Raw genomic sequence first — 20,810 nt, 5'->3', positions numbered from 1 at the left:
ATCACACAAAACTCAACAAAACCTTCGTGAGATCCGTTAGTATAAGAATAATAAACCACTATTATAAGTGATGTATCAAACCAATTCATATTTTGTTTTTGTACTATATCTATTGTATTCCAACTTTTCTATGCAAAAACTCATCAAAGAAAACCATAGAGCCATCAAAATAAGCACACAACACAAAGAAAACAGAATCTGTCAAAACAAAACAGTCTGTAGAAATATGACTATTTCGAATACTTCTGTAACTGCAAAAATTCTAAAAAATTAGGACGACCTGAGAAATTTGTATATTGATCTATTGCAAGTGGAATGGGTATTTTATCGCTCTCTGGTAAAAAATGAAAATCCCAGGAGTAAAGACCCGGAGGGAATGAGCTTCTCACATCGATTAGCGAATGTGGATCGTCCGATCGATTTCCCTGTCCAATACTGACCGTCTGATCTCAGATCAGATCGCTATGGGCCGCCGGATCTTTACCGCGATCGTGCTCGGCCGTCGGATAAAATTCCAATTGCATCAATATGTAAATATTGTGCCCCCACCGGGGCATTTTCGTCACTTTGCTTCTTGGGCCAGGAGGCGATACACATACGTGACCGCAGCCGCCTTCCCCCCTCGCTCCTCACTTCCCCCCACTCACGAACCCTAGCTTCTTTGTGCCGCCGCCGCTCGGTCTAGATTTGGAGCTGACGTGCTCGCCTCGCCTCAGGTCCGTCGTCCCGCACTCTTCTCCATCCATCCTTCCTCTTCTCGCGATCGTTCCTCACGGCTAGGCTGACTTTGTGCTCGTGCTGCAGTTGGTTCCGGATTTGGCCACATGCGCGCGTCCGTCGTCCGTCGTTTGCTCGGTCGTCGCCATGGGAAAGGTTCATTCTTCTTTCTTTGTTAGTTCTTTCATTTTTCTTGCTCACTGTGTGTCCGTGCGTGCCTCACCCCGTGGTTGTTCTTTGCGGATGAACAGGGAGGTGGATAGGGTTTGGTGCGAGGGTTTGTTCCTTCTTCGGATTTGACCGTGCTTGGTCCTGTTTTTTTGTTTCAGATGCGGATCTGAACCATCCACATATGCGTTTATTTTTGTTGATTCTTTAACTGTTCGCTGTTGTCGTTGCATGGTTGTCTGGTTTGGGTATGTAAGATTACAATCAAACTGAACTATGACAATTTATACATCATAGTTAGGTATCAAAGTGATTATGTATTCACGTGAAGACTATGCAAGGCGAATGGATGTACAGTCGTTACATATGTTCAGGTTTAGGAGATTTACCATGACAGCTTGTGACAGATGCAAATCATGGATGCTAGCAAGTGTGATTGGATGACGGTTGTGAGGTGTGTGCACTCGGTTGCTGTTGTTTTATCTCAGTTGGTGTGTTGTAAAATCAAGCACTAAACAATTGGCAGTATCTTTTATAATCTTGGGTGTTGTTATTTCTAATGTGTAAGATTGGTTGTACAACATTCGTAGTTTGTGTTGTTCGGCACATAACTCGCTCCTCATTGTAAAATGATGATGGTATGTGATGTGTTGTCCTGCACATCACTAAGTAATGATGCATTTCTGTGGGAAGCTTCTGATAAACTGTAATTATGCTTGCTGTTATGTGCCAGGTTCGTCGCTGCAGTTGTTGTGGTGTTTCTAGCTGTTATTCATTCCCATTGAAACGTTTCGCCTAGCTCTCAGGTGCTTTTCTTCTAACTTTTTTATGTTACTGTTATTACTGTCTTAGACTTTGCCGTGTCAGCTCCCTTTACCATTGCATGTTGATCTATGGTGGGGTCTATTTTTGGGCACTACCTTCTGGCTGACCGGTTCTAAGTTTTGGTTTTGGGGTGCTTTCTAGCTTTTTGTGTGAGTGGCCTTATTCTAGGTTATATTTTGTGGGTGGCAGGATGTTTGTTGTGAGTTGTTCGTGTATGCATCTATTGGATGTGGTTGCCACCCGGTGTTCGTTGCCATTCCATTCGTACTTGAGAGAGATAATGGACGATGGGGTCATGCTCGGAGGAGTTGAGCTCGAATTTGATGTGCCCGGAAGCGATTCCGGGAGCATGAGGAGGTTTTTTTGGGCTCAAGATGGTGTGGATTTTTTCTCTCTTTACGAGAAGGCTGCTTTCCAGGCCATTTGCTTCTTACAGAATTTGTATGGGTTTGTGATTCTGGACTATAATTTTGAGTGTATGTCGACTTACAGGGAGCTTGCTCGCTCTGTAGTTCTTTTAGCTGCAATGATGCTTAGGTCTGCGATGCCTGTTGGTTGTGCCGATGCCCTTGCTGCTGTGATTGACCATGATGTCCTTTTGCAGCGGCAGATGTTGCACGCCAGATTGGTCTCGATGGCGTGCAATATTTAGTTTTTATTTATATTGTGTGAGTTGTTTCTATTTCTTTCGTTTTCCATTGCTCCTAAAATGTACATCGGAGTTGGTGTGGCTGTATTCAGATAAATGAACTGCTCTTTAGACATTATTTGTATTTGTTATGTACCTACTTAATCATCGTTATGTTCATTGTTGCTACTTTAACCACCGTTTCCTAATTGTCATGCTGAGATCATGCTGGATTGTACGAAATGTGTGTATGTGGCTCTTTAACCATCATGTTCTCTGGACTTGGGTTATGCTTAGGATGTACTTTTAGGCCTTCAATGCCTCCTGGCCGTGGACCGGGTCGCGGTCGTGCCGCTGCTGATGGCCCTGCCCGTGGAAGCGGGCGCTGGCATGCCGTTGCTGATGGCCCTGCCCGTGGAAGCGGGCGAGGGCGTGCCGGTGCTGATGGCCCTGCCCGTGGAAGCGGGCGAGGGCGTGCCGCTGCTGATGGCCCTGCCCGTGGAAGGGGGCGTGGGCGTGCCACTGCTGATGGTCCTACCCGTGGAAGGGGGCGCGGGCGTGCCGCTGCTGCTGATGGTCCTTCCCGTGGAAGGGGGCGAGGGCATGCTGCTGTTGGTGGCCCTGCCCATGGAAGGGGGCGTGGGCGTAGTAGGGTTGGTGGCACACTTCCTTCTCCTCCTAGAATTCATCTTGCTCCTCCTATCATTCGGCCGCGTTATGTGCCCCGTGCCCCACCTGGGCTCGAGAATCGCAAACGTAAACGTAAGTTGCAGCTACCTGATCCCGCTTAGTAATACAGACCCTTGGCCTTGTGATAGCATCTGATGTTGTTCTTCTTGTGTTCCCTGGCCAATGTTTAGGAGATGGTTGGTTACCCTATGTGAGTGAGGTTGAGGCAACGTTGAACCGCAGGAAGCGCAAGGCTATTAGAAAGCTGCGCCATTCTGGATTTGAAGGTCCATTCATTTTCCAATTGCTTAGCTCAATCTTAGACCCACCTGGACTTATTAGTTTTGTCTGACATGCTAGACCATATTGTTATGGGCCCTTTGCCGAAAGACTGGCGTGGTTTCGATCATGCATTTGCTGAGTCGCTTAAAGGTATCATTGTCCTTGGATTTGTTTGTTTGTTGCCTTGTGATTTGCCTTGTGCTTTATAATTGGTGTTTGTTTTTCGTTGGGGCTATTAGCTTCATATGCATATGTATCGTACCTTGGTACACCAGATTATATCTGTGGATATTGTGGTGCTTATTTCTGGTACGAGGAGAGGGTACAGGGAAAATCATCATATACAAAACGTAAGATTGTCTACAATCTTTGTTGCAAAGGTGGTCAGGTTTCTATCCCTCCTTACAAGGAGCTCCCGGCTTTTCTCCGGGAGCTTCTCCATTTTGATGGAACTTCTCGTGCCAAGAAATTCCTCCGAAATATACGTCAATACAATTGTATGTTCGCCTTCACCTCGATGGGTGCTACTATTGATCGTTCGCTGAATGCTTCTCGGGGTCCCAAGGTCTTTAAAATTAGTGGCCAAGTGTCTCATCGCATATGTTCTCTCTTGCCAAAAGACCCTAACACTCCCAAATTTGCCGAGCTTTATATATATGATCCAGCGAATGAGATTGCCCATAGGATGTGTGCTTTAAATCCGGATGATAAGCCTATGGACCAAATAGATGAGGATATAGTGGTTGGCCTGAGAGATATGCTTAATGAGTTCAATCCATTGGTACAGAAATTTAGAGAGGCAAGTAAAATCATAGAAGATAGTGGGGATGAGCCTATGGAAGAAATTTCCATACAAATCATTGGTCCTTCCGATGGTGATGGCCCATAGTTCAGTTTGCCCACGTCTGCGGGGCTTGCTGCTTTGATTGTGGGTGACCTTACCGTTGAAACCTCTGCACGTGATATAATTATTTCCAGCCGTTCAGAAGGCCTGCAACAAATCGCTTCTCTTAAACCTGCATTTATGCCTTTGCAGTATCCCTTGCTTTTCCGTGTGGGGAAATGGGGTTTCAGATAGATGTTCCTTATATGTCTGTTCAGCTAGCTGATGATATCGATGTGCCTGGTAGTACTGGGAATGTTGGTATGTCTCCTGGTTCATCGTTAGTTGCTGCTCCTCGTAGTGCACCTACTAAAAATACACGCAGAAAGATGACCATGCAGGATTACTATCGTTATGTATGCCATTATAGAGGTGACCAGCCAAACCCATTCTTGTGTTATGGTCTTTTGTCGTCCCAGGCTGTTGTTGATGCACGAGCTTGCATTGACGAAAATAGACTATGGTACATACTGAGAAACCAAGATAAACTTAGATCTGAGCATATGCAGGGCATCATTGATGCCGTTGGTGGTGGTTGTGTTGATGGTGCGACTTTAGGTAAAAGGATTATCCTGCCTTCGAGCCACACCGGTGGTCGTCGTTACTTTCAAGAGAACTTTCAGGATGGCCTTGCCATATGCCGGGTGCACGGTGCACCTGACATATTCACCACTTTCACCTGCAACCCCAAGTGGCCAGAAATTACACAGACGCTAGAACCGGGACAAAAACCACATGACAGGGCAGATATTGTTGTCAAGGTTTACCACATGAAGCTGATTGAGTATCTCCATGATATTACGTCCAGAAAAGCCTTTGGAAAAGTAAAGGCTGGTACTACATTTTGCTGTTCTTATCACCTTTGTTGTGCCTACTATCTGTTTGTATGATATCTGCTATGTGTTGATGCTAAATTATTTAATACCTTTTGTGTATTTTGTAGTGCTTTTATACTGTTGAGCACCAGAAGTGGGGACTACCTCACGCTCACATACTCATCTGGCGGAAGGGAGAACAAGGTATGATAGGACCTGATGGCATAGATGCATTTATTTTTGCTGAGATACCAGATCCACTGGGGGACCCTCTAGGCTACGCCTTAGTCTCTGAATTCATGATGCACGGTCCGTGTGGTAAAATGAACGATAAATGTGTTTGCATGAAGAAAGGGTGTTGTTCTAAATTTTTTTTCCTAAGGAATTTAGGGACGAAACAGTCATAGATGAAGACGGGTTTGCGTTATATCGACATCGTGACAACGATCATACAATTTATAAAAATGGGCACTATCTTGATAACAGGTGGGTGGTTCCTTATAATATGGTTGTGCTTAAGCGTTTCCAGGGTCATATTGATGTTGAGTGGTGTAACAAAACCCAGGTCATGAAGTATTTGTTTAAGACTAAAGGCGTCGATTACTCGAAAGTCCTATTAGAGAAGTCGAAGGGTAAGGGTAAAATTGATGGGATAGAAGATGGAGGGCCGATGGATGAGGTCAAAGAGTATTTACAATGTCGGTTCATATGTGAATATGATGGATTGTGGCGTATATTTGGGTACGACATACACTGTAGGTTTCCTTCAGTAGAGAGGCTCCCTGTTCACCTTCCTGGAATGAATGCTATTCGCTTTCGTCCCGAAACTGACCTTAAGAAAATTGTTGATTCAGACTTCTTGAAAAAAGCCATGCTCACTGAATGGTTTGTTGCAAATGCTTTGCATGAACATGCTCGATCTTTAACATATTGTGATTTCCCGACTGAATGGACATGGGATTCCGAAACGAGATCATGGCACGAGAGAGAAGGTTGTCAAAAGATTGGTCGTGTCTACTATGTCTATCCTTCTGTTGGTGAACTGTATTACCTGCGAATGCTTCTAATGATTGTTAAGGGTTGTAGATATTATGTTGACCTTAGGACCTATGAAGGGCGTGTTTATCCTACCTTTAGAGAGGTGTGTGCTGCTCGGGGTTTATTAGGCGATGATAATGAATGGTACATTGCATTTGATGAAGTGGTGGTTTGGGGGTTTGGGCACCGGCTTAGGCATTTGTTTGTGACCATGCTTATTCATTGTATTGTTAAGGATGAAATGAACTTCTTTGAACGATATTGGGAGAGTATGGCTGATGACATCAAACATGGGCTAAGATCCGCTTTAAATAACAAATCTTATGATCCTCCTGTGTCAAGACTTAGAGACATGCTTCTCGATGAATTAGCTGAGCTATTTGTGAAACGTGGTTCTAACATAAGTAAATTTAATTTTCCACCACGGATCAGCGACACTGGATTATTTATTGAAAATCGATTAATCCATGAGGAGTTATCTTATGATGCACCTACTTTAGCTAAAGAAGCGGTAGTCTTGCTTCAGAACCTGAATGTTGATCAAATTGTTGCTTACAAGGCGATATTACAATGTGTTCAGGCCAAGTAGCCAAGATTCTTTTTTGTTTCTGGGTATGGGGGTACCAGGAAAACCTACCTATGGAATGCTATTTGTGCTTTCTTACGGGGTAAAAGGGAGATAGTTTTAACTGTTGCATCTTCTGGTATTGCGTCGCTCTTATTGCCAGGTGGGAGGACTGCTCATTCCCGTTTTAAAATACCGATTGATAATGATGATGAAATGGTATGTGATATAAAGAGAGGCTCACGCCTGCATAAACTGTTGAAGGTGACCTCCTTGATAATCTGGGATGAAGCGCTTATGTCGAATAGAAGGTGTTTTGAGGCTTTAGATAGGACATTGCGTGATGTCCTTTCTGCAGATGACCCTTTACTCTCTGATGTCCCGTTTGGTGGGATGGTTATGGTATTAGGTGGGGATCTTAGACAAATTCTTCCTGTTATTGAGGGTGGTACCAGGCCTCAGATAGTTGACGCAACAATTACCAATTCTCCGTTGTGGCGATTTGTCAAAGTGTTGTCCCTTACTGTTAACATGCGTTTGGATGTGCCAGATGCAGATCCCAGTGTGCAGGAAAGTGTTGCACTATTTAGTAAATGGGTCCTCGATCTTGGAGAGGGTAGATTACCTACCACGCGTAAAGGGGATGAATCTGACCCTTCTTGTATAGAAATACCTGATGATCTGTTGGTTAAAACGGACGGTGATCACATAGGGGCCATTGTTTCTTCTATTTACAATGACTTTGAGTCTAACTATATGAATGCCGCCTATCTGCAAGGAAGGGCTATTCTGTCGACTACTAATGATTTTGCCGAGGAGATCAATACTCATGTGATGGACTTAGTTCCTTCTGTTGGCAAAGATTACCTGAGTGCCGATTCCATAGATACCTCAGGAGAGGTCGTGCGAGAGGAAACCTTTTCTACCCTACTGAGTACTTGAATACTGTTAAGATTATTAATTTTCCAAATCATAGGTTGACTCTTAAAAGGGGTGTTCCTATCATGCTTCTCAGAAACCTGAGCCAGGCAAATGGTCTGTGTAACAGCATGAGACTTATTGTGAAGGACCTAGCTGATCGTGTCATTGAGGCTGTTATTATGACTAGTTCGCACGTGGGTGATATTGTCTATATCCCCGGATAGAATTGACGGCAAAACAAACAAAATCACGCTTTGTGCTTCGACGTAGGCAGTTCCCTGTACGTGTGTGCTATGCTATGACAATAAACAAGAGCCAAGGACAAACTTTGTCTGCTGTTGGTCTCTATCTTAAGAAACATGTCTTCACGCACGGCCAGCTGTATGTGGCAGTTTCCCGTGTTACTTCGAGGAATTCTTTGAAAATCCTTATATAGTGCGAGGATGGTACATGTGGCTCCGAGACTAAAAATGTGGTCTTCCCAGAGATCTTGCGATCTGCTGGGATCCTTCCATGATCTGGATAGGTGATTCTTAACTATGTACAACGCCTGTTTTTGGAGATACCCTTTGGGTTAGCTATATATAAGTTCGATGTTTTCTTTGATCTTTTGTTCATGCATGTGGTTGGTGTGGCTGGTCTTTTGTTTGTGTCTACGCCTATTATGCTTGGTGTTGTGAATCTGTTGGATGAATCTTTTGTCTATGTGACTCTTGTAACAAATTGCCACCTTTGCCTGTGTTACTGGGTTTAGTACTATTCCTTTGTCCACAAATGATGTACTTTTGTTGTTGTTATTCTGCTACAGATGGCGATCGTTGCTTTAGATGAGCTTGTCCAAGGAAATAGCAACGATTCAGTCTATGTGTATGTCTCGCGACTATGGAACCATCGTGGAGGCACTGACACTGGTCCGATCAAGCACACTAGCATGGTTCTTATGGATGCCGTGGTACTTGCTTTCATCTTGAATTATGTGTTCCATGTTAGTTTTGGATGTTGGCTGAGACTTATGTGTACTCATAATTGTTCTGCCTTTGCAGGGCAACCACATGTATGCTGAGATTTCTGAGAAACCGGTTCCTACATTTGCGTCAAGGATTCGTGAAGGCTGCGCTTATGTGATTTCTCAGTTCTTGGTGTTTCCAAACAAACGCTATTTCAAGCCTGTCGCTGGACCACATATGATCAGATTCAACCGTTTTACCACAACCGACCCTCCAGCTAATGAAGAGATTGAATTCCCATTCTGTACTTACTTGCTCACCGCTTTGGCTCATCTTCCTGCGCCGGTTGAGACCCCTGACTATTTCACAGGTGTGTTTATTGCCTTCTTATTTTTGCAGCTTCTCTGTCTATGCTTTTAACTGTCCTCCCTCTGATTATGTAGACATCCTAGGACTTATTGTCGGTGTGTCTGATGCCATGGTATACCACAGCTCTAACAGAGCTGAGCCTTATGTAAAGCGAACTATCACTCTTGCTGACCTGAGGTTTGTTGATCACTATTTGCCTTGTGTTCTGGACATTGCTAGATTTCATATCAATTCTCTTCTTTTGTGTGTGCAGTGGATACCAGATCAATGTCGTACTGTGGGGAGAGCAGGCAAAGGCCTTTGATGGAGATGATGTCATGCAGATAGGCCAAACTGGACCAGTCATTGCTCTAATCGTTGGGACCCTGGTTAAAAACTATGAAGGTTAGTCCTAGATAAGGTGAAGCCTATTTTATTATCTGGCGCTTTCTATTTGACTTGGTGTTTTTCTTGAATGTTTTTTAGGACGCAGGGGGGTTAGTGGTAGCGCAGCATGCCGATGGTACATTAATGATGATATATCTGACATCACCCAATTTCACGAAAGGTGCTACGATTGTACTGGGCTGTTTGTTGCTTTCTATTTTGTCCATATGCTATTTTGACTCTGCACTTATTTCTTCTTCTCCGATTTGTGTAGCCTCCAAGGAAAGTTCTCTCTTGTAAAGAAAATTATTCTTCCTGGTCAAACCGCAGATGAGAAAAGTGCATAGGTCAATCTACAAACTAAAACAGTTGGTCAACTTCTCGACTTGAACATCTATGAGAATAAGGTGACCATCTTACGTTTGTTTGTGTGTGGCGGTGTGGGATTTTTAGCTATGATATATTCTGATATTCTGGTACGTCATTTCTTTGCAGAGCACGCGTTTCTTCTGCTCGGTCACTTTGTACAGGCTCAGTCCTGGTCAGCGTTGGTGGTTCATGTCTTGTGAGAAGTGCCATAAAACAGCACAGCGACATGGCCCTGTCTACAGGTGCATTGACCCCACATGTGCCTCCACCGACGCAATGCCAAGGTATTATTCTATACTTTTATTCATCATGCACATTTTTCTTCTCCTTTTCGCTGTAAACTAATGTGTCATTTCGTATAGATATCGCATATGCTTTAGATGCACTAGCGATTCAAGGGAGGCCGAGTTTATTTTCTTCGACAGGGTTGGAAAAGAGATTGTTGCTAAATCTTTGATCACTTTGCTGCATGAAGGGTATTCCAGTCGTACAACCCTTGATGAGATTGTTGAAATAGCACGTGGAGACCCAGCCATCCCTAAATACATATCCACTTTGATTGGCAAGAAGTATAGATTTGTGGTGTCTATCTCTTCAAAGAGCTTTATGCCTGATGCCGAGGAGACATCCTTCCAAGTTATCAAGATAGATGTGCCTGTGGAAAAGACCTCGAGCTCTGCAGTTTTATATCGCAAGGCAGATTCCTCTGGACCTTCTACTGGTGATGTGGGGTGTCCTGGTTCTGGTGATGTATCACCCTTAGTGTTGCCCGTTGGAAGCTTCTCTATCGATACTGGTGCTTTTTCTCTTCCTGCATTACCTGCTGGATCTGTCTCGGTCCTGCCCATCTCCGGTGATCAGTCTGCAAAGGTATGATTTTGTGTGGTGTATCTTGCATGTAAGTTGTTGCTATTTTCGGTTGTGCAGTTATTCTTATTAGCTCTAACCGATATGTTGTTTAGGTTGTTGTTACTCTTGGCTCTCAATCGACCCTTGCTTCCCCGCCGTCTGTCAGTAAAAGGTGGGTTAATGGGTTGTCCTGTCAATAAAGTACTCCATGTGAAATACATGTGTGTGGCTACATAAGCAAGCATGATAATTGTCAGTTACCATACAATTGTGTCAAAGTACTAGCATTCATATCTACTCATGTTTGGTTTGTGGTTGGTTGACAAGATACCTAAAGTTCTTAATTTTAATTTATGCTTTGGTTTTTATTTTGACAACTGGCGTATTGCACTCACTCTATACATATCCTTTGAGATCAGCTGATTGATAGTTCATAGTTCTAATGTACCTCGGACCAGGCTCGAGGTTAATGCATGTCTTCTGATGGCGTCCATCTTACAAAAAGCATACAAGTATCTAGCTCAGTCTACAAAATCGCAGTCGATATGCCTCTTGTGTGTCCTATAACTTCTGAAACAACATCAACATATTAACATTGAATAAAATATTTAGCTAAGGATACAAGTTATGAATAGCTAAGGAATACAAGTTTTATGAATAAAAGATTGTTGCATCAAAGAGCATTAGCACCTCCTTGTCATTGTCCTTGGTCGCCTTCGGGTAGACCATATGTATATTAAGATGCCTTTCAATTTGTAGTCTTTGTCTGTCTTAGCTGACTTCTGGTGCTTATCTTGAGACAGCATTTCTACATTTTTGTTGTACTCGGTATGGTTTCAGTGGAAAGAGATGACCTAGATACAACAAGAATTAGATCTAACAAACAAACCAATTCTTGATTGAGAGCTGTGTCAATGTCTAGGTCATTGTTATTGACTGAAGATTGTTTATTTTGTTGTCTACAATGACAGTGGCTTGAAGAAAGGCCTTTCTAAAACCAAACTAACGAATGCTGATGTTCGCAAGCCTTTGTTCCCAGTTGACAAATCTAAGGTGTTCCTTCCATCTTTTGCAAGCATTGGATCAATATCAGTAACATGTTTATCTAATTGAGTTGCCGTGTTCTTTGGGCTTCTAGGAAAATGCAACGCTGGGCGATGGTCCTGCTGTCCTAGGTGAAGAGGTGGACGGTACTACAAGGTATATACTTCTACTTGCCTCCAGTGCTTCCTATTTGATCCATCGCTGACGAGTAGGTGGGTCTGACTGTTTTCCCTCTCTATTGTGAACTAAGCGAGGTGCCATTGGCTGTTGAGGGCACCACCATTCAAAAAACCAAAAAGGCAAGGAGGGCCTGAGACCGAAGAGGTCAGGTGTTGTTGAGTGCTCGCCCTTTTGGTACGTCCGTTTGATCTTCTCCTTGCTTCAATGACTACTGTGATGAGCATTCAGTTGATCCGTGGTTCGTTATGTGTATCCAGGACCTTATCCTTTTGTTTGTGGATGCGTGAAGAAATGATGAAAATGCTTGATGAATCAGCCACAAGAGGAGGATGAAGCGCTTTTGGTTTATCGTTGGGCTTTCTAAGTTGGTGCAAAAATTTGCATTGCCCTTATTGTACATTATGTCTGCTCTACCTCGACCATATCAGGCAGCGAATGTGTCTGCATTTGACTGATACCCCTTGCCTATTGTAGTCTAAGTATGTGTGTATCCTACCTCTATGCTATCAGACAGGACATGTCTGTATAAGACTTGAGATCAACTATTAGTGTATGCTAAGCCATCTGCTACCAACTGAACTAAAGAACCGTCGATGTAATATCATCATGTGTGTACTTAAACATGATCGATCATGCACATGTGACCTCTTATGTATTGATCATATGTTGTTATCAATTACTTCAATTTATGATCATTTGGTAATGATAGTTAATGACGGTTATACTATGATCTCATTTGATGTTCTGCATTTAATCACTTCCAGTTATTTTGTTACCGAGTTGGAAATGACCACACCAGCAGGGGTGCGGCAAGCTGCACTTCCTACCTAGTTAATATTGTGAGTGTAAAAGTTTCTGCTTTTTTAGCAAGATCAAACAACTATCACCCAAGAAGATCCTAAAGGCTTTACTTGGCACAAACACTAATTAAAACATAAAAAACACAATCATAGCAGTAGCATAATTGTGCTAACACACAAGAACATGAATCAAAAAGCAAAAATAAATTTATTCATTGGGTTGCCTCCCAACAAGCGCTATAGTTTTACGCCCTTACCTAAGCATAAATCAAGGATCTAAGTTTTGTCATCCTTGTTCAACTCTTCAATCAAACACTTAGAATCATTCAAGGATTTAGCATAAAGATTTTCAATAACAATACTCCTAGGAATAAATTCAAAGATTTCTTTCTTGCAAAAAGGATCTCTTATCACTTCAACAAAATCCGGGTGAACACTAATCATCTTAAGATGTCCATTATTACTATTGCTAGAAGTTGCACCCTTGTTCCTGGATTTCCTACTCTTTACGGGAGTTTCCTCAGTAATTTTAGTGGTAGTAAAAGTCGTGCTTAGATTACTAAAGATTTCTTCCAATTTATCGATTCGAGACGGACTTTCTTCTATTCGTTCATGGACTAAAGTACCCCTCTCTTTTAACAACTTAAAAATATCTCCCGCTTTTGACCCAAGATGAGTAGCAAAATTATGCTTTTTATATATTATTTTCATATGATCTTCGGTGATCATTTTCTTTTCAATAGCATCTAATCTTTCCATAACGTGCCCAAGAGTCAAAATTGTTTCATTAACCATAAGAGGTGGTGAACCCACTAAATTTCCCATAGCATTAAGGGCATCAAAAGGAGGACTCATTAAGAAATTGCCACCGGTAATCGTATCAAGGACGAATCTATACCAAGTGGTGATGCCAACATAAAAACAACGCAAAAGCACAATGGTAGATTGCTTACGGATAGATCTATTACGAGCATTGCAAATTCTATACCAAGCATCTTTTAAATTTTCTCCTCCCCTTTGTTTAAAGTTGAGGACTTCGTCCTCGGGAGCGCAATCAATAGAAGTAGAACTATCCATAACGGCGAACAAAGATGCATGCAAAAACATATCCGGCAAGAAAACGGCGAACGAGAAAGAGAGGCGAATAAAACGGCAAATTTTTGTGAAGTGGGGGAGAGGAAAATGAGAGGCAAATGGAAAATAATGTAAATTGCAAGGAGATGAGATTTATGATTAGGAACCTGGTTATGAATAAGATCCTCCCCGGCAACGGCGTCAGAAATTCCTTTTGATTGCTCTTTGACTATAGCGCCAGAAAAGCTCATGTCTGCTAGGACTACGTCGGTATTTCCCCAAAGAGGAAGGGATGATGCAGCACACCGACAGTAGGTATTTCCCTCAGTGAAGAAACCAAGGATATCAAACTAGTAGAAGAACCAAGCAACACAACATAAACAACACCTACACACAAATAACAACACCTTGCAACCCGACGTGTTAAAGGGGTTGTCAGCCCCTTTTGGGTAACGATGCCAGAAATTGTAGTAGATTGAAATAATAGATCGCAAATAAAATAAATTTCAGCAAAGTATTTTTGAATTTTTGGTTTAATAGATCTGAATAAAAATGCAAAGGAAAAGTAGATCGCAAGAAAATATATGAGAAAGAAGACCCGGGGGCCGTAGGTTTCACTAGTGGCTTCTCTCGAGAAAGATAGCAAACGGTGGGTAAACAAATTACTGTTGGGCAATTGATAGAACCTCAAATAATTATGACAATATCCAGGCAATGATCATCACATAGGCATCAGGTCAAAGATTAGTAGACCGACTCCTGCCTGCATCCACTACTATTACTCCACACATCAACCGCTATCCAGCATGCATCTAGTGTATTAAGTTCACGGAAAAACGGAGTAATGCAATAAGAACGATGACATGATGTAGACAAGATCCGTTTATCTATTGCGTAGATATAGATCCCGTCTTTTTATCCTTAGTAGCAACGATACATACGTGTCGGTTCCCTTTCTGTCACTAGGATCGAGCACCGTAAGATCGAACCCACTACCGGGCACCTCTTCCCATTGCAAGATAAATAGATCAAGTTGGCCAAATAAAACCCAAATCGAAGAAGAAATACGAGGCTATAAGAGATCATGCATATAACAGATCAAAGAAACTCAAATAACTTTCATGGATATAAAAATATATGACCGATCATAAACTCAAAGTTCATCAGATCCCAACAAACATGCCGCAAAAAGAGTTACATCATATGGATCTCCAAAAGACCATTGTATTGAGAATCAAGAGAGAGAGATGAAGCCATATAGCTACTAACTACGGACTCGAAGGTGTACAAAGAACTACTCACACATCATCGAAGAGGCACCAATGGAGGTGGTGAACCCCATCCGAGATGGTGTCTAGATTGGATCTAGTGGTTCTGGACTCTGCGGCAGCTGGATGAATATTTCGTTGACTCCCCTAGGGTTTTTGGAATATTTGGGTATTTATAGAGCAAAGAGGCAGTCCCGGGGCACTCGAGGTGGGCACAACCCACCAGGGCGCGCCTGGGCCTCCTGGCGCGCCCTGATGGGTTGTCCCCTCCTCGGGACTCCCCCCAGGTGCAACCAGGGCCTAACTTGTTCCTTCTGGTCCATAAAAAATCTCCGTAAAGTTTCGTGGCATTTGGACTCCGTCTGATATTGATTTTCTGTGATGTAAAAAACACGGAAAAAACAGGAACTGGCACTTGGCACTATGTCAATAGGTTAGTACCAAAAGTGATATAAAATGACTATAAAATGATTATAAAACATCCAAGATTGATAATATAACAACATGGAATAATCAAAAATTATAGATACGTTGAAGACGTATCAGTCACTACCGTTGTTCTTGTTCCGGCGCGCGTTTCTGTTGCGCCTAGACTTGCCATTCCTGTTGCGTGCTTCCGAGGTGCCAGAATCATTCCCGTCAGAGCTACGGGAAAGCCAACTATCCTCGCCTGTGCAAAAGTAGGTCATTAGCGAGGTAAGATCTGCCATGGTTCTCAGCTTATCCTGTCCAAGTTGTCGAACGAGCCATTCACCCAGGATGCTATGCTTTAATGCTGCAATTGCCTTAGCATCAGGACAATTGTCGATCTGGTTCTTTTTAGTTAAGAATCGGTTCCAAAATTTGCGAGCGGATTTTCCCTCCTTCTGTACGATGTGGCTGAGGTCATTGGCATCCGGGGGCTGAACGTAGGTGCCCTGGAAGTTTTCCCTAAAGGCCTCCTCGCGGGTGAGATTTCTCCAGTGTTGTCGTGGACGTCTTCCTCCATATCAATGGCGTCGTCGGAGCCATAGTCAAGCGTGTCAGTTAGGTCCTTGACCATGGCGACTAGGTGGGTGGTGGGCGGGATGAAAATTTCCCTATCGTCGACTTTACATCTGATCTGATCATAAACGGCGGATGAGATCGCCAGGTTCTGGATCCGGTCCAACACCTCATTTATCTGCGAGAGCTCCTCGGTATCTAGAACCTGGCTGTAAGCCGGGACGATTTGAAATGGTTTGTTTGGGCTGCTTGATGCGGATCCTTCATCTCGATCGCTCCGGGCCGACCCTAGGTCGGCGGCAAAGAAGCCGCCTTAGAGACCGTCGTCGAGTCCTAATAGGAATTCGACTCTGGGCCATCATCTAAGGAGGTAGGGGTTAGATCGGATGTGGTCACCACCAGATCTATCTTCGGGGTTGGTTCCATTGGAAGGTCGGATTCGAGGATCAGATCGGAAACCTGTTCCGGACTTCTTGTGCTAGAGGGATCTTTGAGTTGATCTAAGATCCCTTCTGAAAGGACTAGGTCACCTCGGGCACCTATGATGTACACCAGGCTTCCGAACATGACGACCTATTTGGGGCAAAGTTCTCGACATGGTCCAAACGGCCGGTCGGATCCACATGCAGCACGATGCTGCCAAAGGCGAAAAGTTGGTGGGGGATGAAGATGTCACCGCAGCCAATACTGCCATCAATCTGTAAGCAAGCCATCAATCCTTGGTGATCCAACAACGAGCTCTCAATGAAAGCACCAAAGTCGGTGTCAGAATCGTCATACCTCGGGTAGGGGGACCCGAGCTGTGAGATTGGATCAATGGGTTACAAGAGATAAGGGACTTGATGCTTTTACCCAGGTTCGGCCCTCTTTGAGGAGGTAAAACCCTGTGTCCCGCTCTTGCTTATATTATGGATGTACCAAAGTACATATTTGATCTACCTCGAGATCATAAGTTGTGGTCTAAACCCTAGGGGTAATGGCGATGATGATGAATGAATGAATGTCTCTACGGACTAAACCTTCTGGCTTATATATGCATCAGGGGTGTCTAGGGTTACACATGGTCGATTGCCATCTAGGGTTACATGCCGAATCTAACAGATATACTTGAAATACATGCCAAGTCTTCGGTTGAAGCAGGTTAGACACCTCCGGAATCTCTCCTCCTCTACGGGGTAGCAGTCCTGGCCATGGAGGGAGTAGTCCACCCTTGGGGCTAAGGGTTTATACCAGTAGCTATGTGTTTAATCTCTCTCTCTCTCTCGTGATCTATATCATGGGCTTTGTTAATATAGTCGGATCATATGATGTTTCTCCCCTCTATACTCTTGTTGTGATGGATTGAATCTTTACCCTTTGAAGTTTTGTCATATCGGATTGAATATTCAGAGATGAGAACACATGATATATGTCTTGCGGTATGAATATTTGAGGTGACAATTGGGGTATCTTATTGATTCACTTGATATCGTTATGGCATTCAACTCGCGGATTCCCACGGTGATATTGGGGCAATCTATGCATAGGGGTTGATGCACGTTTTTCTCCGATAGAAACTTTGGGGTCTCTTTATAATTCTTTGTGTGGATTGAGTATTACGAATATGAATATGCTCTGGTGCTACTCTAGTACGAACTCTAGGATAGATTGAACGGAAACAATAGCTTTGTGTTATTTTAGTACGTACTCTTGAATAGATCGATCGGAAAGAATAGCTTTGAGGCGGCTTCGTACCCTACAAACAATTCATATCTTTTGTTCTCAGCTAATAGAAACTCAGGAGTGATTCTTTATTGTACTTTGAGGGATAATCATATGATCCAACTATCTTAGCACTGTTGAGAGATTGCACTAGTGAAAGTACGGACCCTAGGCCTTATTTTTAAGCATTGAAACACCGTTTTGTGCGCGTTTACTATTTGCTACCTTGCTGTTTTTATTTATTCAGATTATAAAAATATATTTCTACCATCCATATTACACTTTTATCACCATCTCTTCGCCGAACTAGTGCACCTATACAATTTGTCATTGTATCGGGTGTGTTGGGGACATAAGAGATTTCTTGTATTTGGTTGCAGGGTCATTTGAGAGAGACCATCTTCATCCTACACTCTCATGGATTGATAAACCTTAGGTCATCCACTTGATGGAAAATTGCTACTATCCAACAAAACTCTGCGCTTGGGGGCCCAACATGTGTCTACAAGAATAAAATTGCGTAGTAGACATCAGTATCACATGCTTGTAATCGTTTACCACCAGTCCGGAGGGTTGAAAAAACTAGTCCACGCCGTAGAAAAGAAAAGGTCAAATCACCACACCAAGATCCAACCAATTATTTCCACTGATTCAAACACCAATTGCAAGATCTGAATAGAACCAACAAATATGAAGACACTATCCTCACAGGCCCTTTGTTAGGGACGGATTAGACGTCGTCGAGGTAAGGAGAGGCCGAAGAGACCTCACTGCAAAGCTCCATCATCACAGTCACCTCATCGATGCCGCCGGGGAAACGAAAACACGAGGAAAAATGAAAGGGATGGGTCCGCACTCTTCCGACAACCGATGAACATGGGACGAGATAGAGGAGTGGGACCAAGCGACGACATGGAGAAAACTTTTGGAGCTGGAAAATTTATTCCCTTTTGTGGAATAAACTTTCCAGCTGCAAAAGTTTTCTTAGAGTCCATTTCCAAAACATAAAGACAAAAACAAAATAATCATCTCCTCTAACTACAGTTCATACATGTCAGGCTGCACTCAGCGAATCAGTCGAGCCCAACAAGGAATTAATAACAATAAAATATGCAAAAAAAGTCTCTTTCCCTTTCCCCCCTTGCTTATCAAATGAAGATCTATCTTTTTGGAGATTTGAAGTAGCATCTAATTGCAAGTCCGCCGTTGGACTTGCTCCTCTCAGTGAGCTGGTTTGTATAAGACTATATTTGATTTCATCCTGGTAATGGAGTCGGGGAGAGGCCTCCCTGTTAATCTAAAAGAAATCCACTGTTAACAAGATCTCATGAGATTCAAGCATGGTCGCCGAACTTTGCTTCTGCTACATATATATGTCCATGAGACCAGAAATTGTAATAATTTTAAAGCGCACAACCTAGCTAAGCAAGATGCTTTGTTAATGGACAATTCTTTTGTTGGCTTCTAGACTAGAATAAGCTGAAATAACCTACACCTACCTAATTTATTCTGAAAGCCCAATCAATTTTTTAGGAAGAATGAAGTTGAGTAAGGGGCAACTTATTCTAAAAGCCCCAAAAAGCCACCAAAAGAACAGGGCCGACATGTTTTGCTCAATGTCTGTAAACATTTTGATTAATCGACAAAGCTTAGCAGTGTTTCTCACAACAGAAAAAAAACTGTCGATGATTAGCCTAAACGGGGATCATTCCCCGAGTCCAAAAACAAACCACGGCAGAAATGATGGAACGGTCACGTCCAGCTCACTCCCCACCCATAAGGCCAAAACCGGAGAACCATCCCCAACCCCCTACCACCGTTCCTGCCACGCGGGCCCCATAAATCCCCCGGCCACATCGCCCGTCTGGATTTCTACCGACTGAGCTTCAGTGCCGTAACTGCATCTACAGTTGGGCCAGTGACATGTGGGCCTAACAGACGGCTGGCCCACATGCCATTGACCCAACTGCAGGTGCAGTTACGGCACCGAAGCAGCGTCCGATTTCTACACCCGCCTCCCTGGCTCCCTCCCGCTGCCCGGCGACCGGCTTCAGCCGGTCTGCACCCGCAAGTTGACCGGCAGCCGTCGCGCTGCCTTCTTCTCCTCTGCCGGTAAATAAAACCCCACGACGAGGAAAAAAAAACTCTTTTCTACTAACACGCGCAGCCCCAGCGAAGCAGCTCAGCGGCGACAAAGGGGGCCCTTTCCGTTGGTCGCCACCGCCACCGCCACCTCGCGTCGGCCCACCCCCCGTTCCTCTGCACGCCCACGCGGGATCTCGCTCTCGCCCCGAGGAGGGCTCTCCCGGTGAGCGCTCGTCGATTGGTCGGTGCGCACGTGGTGATCGCGGGCGGATCTGGCGGGGTCTCGCCGGATCTCGCGCCATTTCGGGGGGTCGTTGCTGATAGTTGGGTTTCCTTCGTTTTTGTAGCAGGGTTTGCGGCGGGCGATGGCGAGCCGGGTGAAGGAGGACGAGAAGAACGAGCGGGTCATACGCGGTCTGCTCAAGCTGCCCGCCAACAAGAGGTGCATCAACTGCAACAATTTGGTAGGTTTCCCTCTAGCCTGCTCCAGTTCGCTTCCTTAATGTGGTCGGGTTTGAGCTCGCTTGACCTCACCCGCCATGGTTTGCTGCAAATGGCGCCTATCTGTCAAATCACAAATGCGCATGGCGTACGAGGGTTCTCATGGACATGGACTGGTAGGGGGTCAAACCATCATCCTGTTGGGTGGGCTAGAGAAAAATGCAGCCTCGGTCTGCAGATTATGCCGTGGTCCTAAATAAAACGGTAGTCACAAGCATGGTGTTGGGATGCAACATGAGCCTAAGCTATTAATAATAAGGAAAGTGGCGATGGATTATGGGTGCCTCATCGCTCGCCACACCTTGTTGAGCTCGAGGCCTTTTTATACGCACTCCCTTAGTGGCTCATCGCTCGCCACACCTTGTTGAGCTTGCGGCCCTTTTATACGCACTCCCTTAGTGGCTAGGCGCCCACCGAAGCTACCAATGTGGAAACTGTAGTAGATTGCGAGGCCCATTTGGATGACTATCATTTTGGTAATCAACTCTTACCCTTTCTTTGAAGCTACTGTGGTGTGTTCAGTGGTTTCGTTGTTGGGATGCACAGTAGTGATGTTACTAAATCTTAATTGTTAGTGCCACATTTGCATCCTGCATAATTTTGTGCCATGAGTTGTTGTCAATTGTTCATGTTCTATTCTATTCTCAGAAGGACCCAACATATCCATTCACATGAGCAGTGGCGGAGCGTGAACCAAATCCAAGGGGGGGCCAAAAAGCTAGGGAGATTAGAGAGGCCGGGAGATCCACAGAGAGTTTAGGC

The 20,810-nt window shown here is 44.0% G+C and overlaps 2 protein-coding genes and 1 long non-coding RNA gene across 5 annotated transcripts in view; all 3 read left to right on the top strand.

Moving 5' to 3' along the window:
- Positions 1 to 623: 623 nt before the first annotated feature.
- Positions 624 to 2,614, top strand: LOC119316578. The gene is made up of 5 exons (XR_005153075.1): positions 624 to 716; positions 805 to 873; positions 969 to 1,339; positions 1,619 to 1,691; positions 1,900 to 2,614. It is a non-coding gene; the product is annotated as an uncharacterized LOC119316578 (long non-coding RNA).
- An 832-nt stretch (positions 2,615 to 3,446) lies between these two features.
- LOC119316577 (replication protein A 70 kDa DNA-binding subunit-like) lies at positions 3,447 to 10,064 on the top strand. The gene is made up of 10 exons (XM_037590907.1): positions 3,447 to 3,639; positions 5,116 to 5,191; positions 8,320 to 8,463; positions 8,555 to 8,828; positions 8,902 to 9,004; positions 9,081 to 9,211; positions 9,293 to 9,374; positions 9,468 to 9,600; positions 9,689 to 9,846; positions 9,925 to 10,064. The coding sequence occupies exons 3-8, from the start codon at positions 8,320 to 8,322 to the stop codon at positions 9,538 to 9,540; spliced, it is 807 nt and encodes a 268-aa protein (XP_037446804.1). The 5' UTR covers positions 3,447 to 3,639; positions 5,116 to 5,191; the 3' UTR covers positions 9,541 to 9,600; positions 9,689 to 9,846; positions 9,925 to 10,064.
- Positions 10,065 to 19,609: 9,545 nt separating this feature from the next.
- The window catches only part of LOC119316576 (probable ADP-ribosylation factor GTPase-activating protein AGD14), a 7,993-nt gene continuing 6,792 nt past the window's right edge, over positions 19,610 to 20,810 (top strand). For 2 of the 3 annotated variants that reach the window (XM_037590905.1, XM_037590906.1), the window contains exons 1-2: positions 19,610 to 19,770; positions 19,895 to 20,011. In XM_037590905.1, coding sequence (XP_037446802.1) covers positions 19,913 to 20,011 — 99 coding nt within the window. In that variant the 5' untranslated portion in view covers positions 19,610 to 19,770; positions 19,895 to 19,912. The remainder of the gene's footprint in view (positions 19,771 to 19,894; positions 20,012 to 20,810) is intronic. The other variant, XM_037590903.1, reaches the window with a different exon arrangement.

Source organism: Triticum dicoccoides, chromosome 6A (genome assembly GCF_002162155.2).
Source record: "Triticum dicoccoides isolate Atlit2015 ecotype Zavitan chromosome 6A, WEW_v2.0, whole genome shotgun sequence".
In the NCBI taxonomy this organism is placed as follows: Eukaryota; Viridiplantae; Streptophyta; class Magnoliopsida; order Poales; family Poaceae; genus Triticum; species Triticum dicoccoides.
The sequence above is the reverse complement of the archived record's forward strand: the minus strand, read 5'-3'. Positions and strand labels throughout refer to the sequence as shown.